This window comes from Chiloscyllium plagiosum, chromosome 28 (assembly GCF_004010195.1).
Source record: "Chiloscyllium plagiosum isolate BGI_BamShark_2017 chromosome 28, ASM401019v2, whole genome shotgun sequence".
NCBI classification, from domain to species: Eukaryota; Metazoa; Chordata; class Chondrichthyes; order Orectolobiformes; family Hemiscylliidae; genus Chiloscyllium; species Chiloscyllium plagiosum.
In genome coordinates, this window is record NC_057737.1 from 2,149,569 (window position 1) to 2,154,244 (window position 4,676).

The following is a 4,676-nucleotide window of genomic DNA, read 5'->3' on the forward strand; positions in this document are numbered from 1 at the left end:
TGTCTCAGTCAAATCCATCGAATTCAGCACCGCCTTCCTAACCTGCAATCTTCTTCCTGACCTCTCCGCCCCCACCCCAGTCTGACCTATCACCCTCACCTTGACCTCTTTCCACCTATCACGTTTCCGCCGCCCCTCCCCCAAGTCCCTCCTCCCTACCTTTTATCTTAGCCTGCTGGACAAACTTTCCTCATTCCTGAAGAAGGGCTTATGCCCGAAACGTCGATTCTCCTGTTCCCTGGATGCTGCCTGACCTGCTGCGCTTTTCCAGCAACACATTTCCAGATCCTAGGAATTAGTTTGGTAAACTTTCACTGCACTCCCTCAATAGCAACAACATTCTCCCGCAGATAAGGAGAGCAAAACTGCACATAAGACTGCAGGTATGGTCTTACCAAGGCCCTGTAGAATTGTAGTAAGTCCTCCTCTTCCTCACCCACCACTCTCCCATCCCTCACCTCCTTTTCTGTTCTCTGTCCAGTTCCATCCTTACTTACTATCCTTACTATTTGCTCTTTCCTTCCCTTCCACTTTCCCTCACTCCTATCAAATATCTCCTTGCTCACTTACTGCCCTACCCACTCTGAACCTGTCTCCTCACACACCACACCTCCCTCCCCCACATTCCCAACCATCTTCATTCCTGTTGCCGTAAACTGACTCCCTCCTTTGCAGTCATTCCCCCCGGCTCCACACCCACAATGCCCCCATTCCCTCCCCTGTTGCTCCTATCCACCTTTCTCTGCTCCCGCAATCCACCCACTGTCCCTTTTTCTCCCATGCACTCCTTCAGTTCAAATCCTATTTTTCTTACTGTTAATTAACAAGGAGGGATAATGCCCAGAAATATCAAGGGACAATATTAAATAGAAATGAGAAATTTCCAACAGAGCTGAGCCGTCACAGCAGCTCATTCATTTCACAGCAACACACAGTGGGAGAGGAGATAATAAATGATTTTGTTTTTCCATTTTGATTTAATTTAAAAGTAGTCTGTATTTCACAGTGCCATGGATGTAAGTAAATATTTTAACACAAGGGAAAAATTAGATTGGTACAAGAGCATCCTCCAGCTGCCACTCAGCAGCTACATGGCTGTCTATGCCCATTGTCTGAAAGTTTGAGAATTATTTATTCTCAGACCAGCCACCTCTTATCTCTAGGAAATGTTCAAGGTTTCCACAAACTGAAATTTAACTAAAAACTACCGCATATATTTTCAACTCTCACCACATCCTGTCCATACATCACCCCTCACATTGTTCACACTGACTCCCAAACCAGCTACATCTCAATTTAAAAATTCTTGTCCTTGTTTCGAGATTACTCACTGCTCTCACCTCTCCCGATCTCTGCAATCTCCTCTACTCTCACAACCATCTCAGACCCCTGCCAATTCCACCCTCCTAAACACTTCTGACTTCAGTGGTTCCACCACTGGTGTGTCTTTCCTTGACCTCAAACTGTAGAATATTCTCTGTAAACCCTTCTGCCTCTTTCTCCCATCCTCTGCAATATCCTTCTTTGTTGGAGCTTTGTGTAGTCACTACCTGATATCCCTTTACATGGCTAAGGGTCATAACTTGTTTCCTAATCGTCCTGTGAAATGGGTTAAAATGTTTCATTATGTTAAGGGTGCCACATAAATATAAATTTTTGGACAAGGATGTTGCCAGGGTTGGAGGATTTGAGCTATAGGGAGAGGCTGAATTGGTTGGGGCTGTTTTCCCTGGAGCGTCGGAGGCTGAGGGGTGACCTTATAGAGATTATGAAGGGCATGGATAGGGTAAATAGGCAAAGTCTTTTCCCTGGGGTTGGGGAGTCCAGAACTAGAGGGCATAGGTTTAGGGTGAGAGGGGAAAGATATAAAAGAGACCTAAGGGGCAACTTTTTCACACAGAGGGTGGTATGTGTATGGAATGAGCTGCCAGAGGATGTGGTGGAGGCTGGTACAATTGCAACATTTAAGAGGCATTTGGATGGGTCTATGAATAGGAAGGGTTTGGAGGGATATGGGCCGGATGCTGGCAGGTGGGACTAGATTGGGTTGGGATATCTGGTCGGCATGAATGGGTTGGACCGAAGGGTCTATTTCCATGCTGTACATTTCTATGACTCTAAGTGATAGTTATCATCCCTGTGCCCGGTCTTGCTCAATTGTAAGAGACAAAGCATCCTGATTTTTGTAACTGTCCACCTGACTCCCCAGAGCTCATCCATCATCTACAAGGCATAAATCAGGAGTGTGATGGAATACTCCCAACTTGCCTGGATGGGTGCAGCTCCAACAACACTCAAGAAGCTCAACACTGTCCAGCACTCCACCCCAGAGATCTGAAGGAGATAGCTGAGGAGAGTGTGGAGATATTTGTGATGATCTTTCAGGAATCACTAGAGTCAGGGAGAGTCCATGAAGGTTGGCGTGGGTAGAGAATTGGCTTACTGGCAGAAGGCAGAGAGGTACGAATAAATGGTTCTGAGGAAGTGTCACTTGACCTGAAACATTAACTCAATTTCTCTCCAGATGAGATTTTCCAGCAGTTTTTGTGTTTGTTTGAGAAAGGATAAAGGATCATTTTCAGGATGGCAGCCAGAGACTAGTGGAGTTCCGCATGTTGGGAACACAACTGTTCACATTATAAATTAATGATCTGGATGAAGGAACTGAGGACAGTGTTGCTAAGTTTGCAGATGACACAAAGATAGGTGGAGGGACAGTTAATGCTGAGGAAGCAGGGAGGCTGCAGATGGACTGGTACAGGACAGGAGAGTGGGCAAAGAAGTGGCAGATGGAGTATAATGAGAGAAAATGAGGATATGCACTTTAGTAGGAAGAATAGAGGCATAGACCTTTTTTCTAAATGGGCAAAGACTTTGGAAATCTGAAGCAAAAAGAACTTAGGAGTCCTATTTCAGGATTCTCTTAATCTCTTTAATTCTCTCATCCACTCTTCAAAACTGATGCTCAGCAGCAGCAGTGTGTATTATCTAAAAGATGTACTGCAGAAATTTACCAAGACTGTTTAGACTGGACCTTGCAATTCCACATCGACTTCCGTCCATAAGGGCAGCAGAGTCTACCCCCTGCAAGTACCTCTCCAAGCCACCCACCAGCCTGCTGTCGCTGGGTCACATGGACTGCAGCGGTTCAAGGAGGCGCGCCACCCTCACCTTCTCAAGGGGCAACTAGGGACGGGCAATAAATACGGAACAACCAGTGAAGCTCATATTGTGTGAATGAATAAAAAGGGCTTAGCTCTAAAGAGGTGACCCTTGTGGACAGATGAGCTACTTCAGAGAAGGACAAACTGCGCGTCTCCCAGTTTCTCAGTCCACACCACAAAAGCGGCTGATTGACATTTTCACAGCCCTGACTGTGGGATCTTGCTGTGCGCTAATGTGTTGTCGCGGGTTAGATCAGTGATTCCTCTTCGGAACTACCTCACTGACTTTGGAACACCCTGCAGGCAGGAAAAGGCGCCACACGAATGCAACTGTGAGGTGCTGGACAGTGTGCTTGTTACTTGAGTGTGCGGGGGGGGGGGGGGGGGAGAGCTGGCTCCCAGGGAGGAGGACAGCACTGAGAGAAGCGCCGCCCCAGCCTCCTCCTCCTGCTGCTGCTGGTGTTGTTGTTGTTGTGAATTTAAATCGCTGCCGAAAGCGGGTACTCGCCGTTAAAGAGGCTCCGAGCCTGAGGATCCCTCCGAGAGCCGATTAGAATCGGTGCGGGGACTGGAGAGCTGACTTTGTGTAGCTGCAGCTGTGTGTGTGTGTCCCTCTGTCTGTCCATCGCGGTCCCTTTGGGGATCTGTTTGCATTGGTTTCCTTTCTGTTTCCGACTGTAATCGATGTGATTCTTGTCCCCCCCCCCCGGCTGGGGGTCTGCCCCTGATCCTGATGCACTCTCCGGGCTGCAGTCCTCTCACAGCACACCCTCCCTCCCCACCCCGGGTCGACTCTAATCGATATTCCGATTATTCCATCGGCATGTCCCTGGGAACATCCGCCAATTAATCAGCGCACCAGGAAACTCGGGACTCACTGCCACGCTGCCCGCCTCAGCCCGATTCTAATCGATACCTGGGGAGCGGGCGAGTTCCCAGTGATGGTGCGAGATCTCACTCTCCAATCGGGAGGGATCCGGCTCGCTCCTGCTCTCGGGAATGCTGCTCTGAAGTTCTTGCAGACGCGCCGGGCAATTCGACCATGGGAGGCAGGCAGAGCAAAGGGAGGCAGCAGCTCCCAGAGGAGGCTGAGGGCGACCCTCCGGGCTGCAGGAGGAAGTCCCCAGGCCGGGACAGAGGAGATTTCCTCCGGGGCTTGGTGCTGAAGTCCGGGGAGAGGTGCACCAGGAGCCCGGGCCCCCCCCCGTACCAGAGGCGGATTGCTATGATTCAGGACATGGCCACCCTGGCCAAGCAGGGCCGCCAGGAGGAAGCCTCCAACTTACTGAGGAGCCTGAGGCAGGTGAGTGTCAGTGTCCTCCTATCACTCTCCCTCCCTCAGTCCACATCACTCCCAAAGGCTGGGACTCATTCACCCACCTCCCCACTTCCCATTCCCTTCCCCAACTCCCCACCTCATCCTCCACAAATACCACCTCCATTAGTTAAGATTAGAGTGGTGCTGGAAAAGCACAGCAGGTCGGGCAGCATCCGAGAGCAGGAGAATCGATG

At 49.8% G+C, this 4,676-nt stretch overlaps 1 protein-coding gene across 1 annotated transcript in view; it reads left to right on the top strand.

The window, feature by feature from the left end:
- The first annotated feature begins 3,136 nt into the window (after positions 1-3,136).
- Positions 3,137-4,676, top strand: part of lrrc75a (leucine rich repeat containing 75A) — a 93,910-nt gene continuing 92,370 nt past the window's right edge. The window contains exon 1 of the mRNA XM_043718084.1: positions 3,137-4,467. Within this exon, the coding sequence (XP_043574019.1) occupies positions 4,207-4,467 (261 nt within the window). The 5' untranslated portion in view covers positions 3,137-4,206. The remainder of the gene's footprint in view (positions 4,468-4,676) is intronic.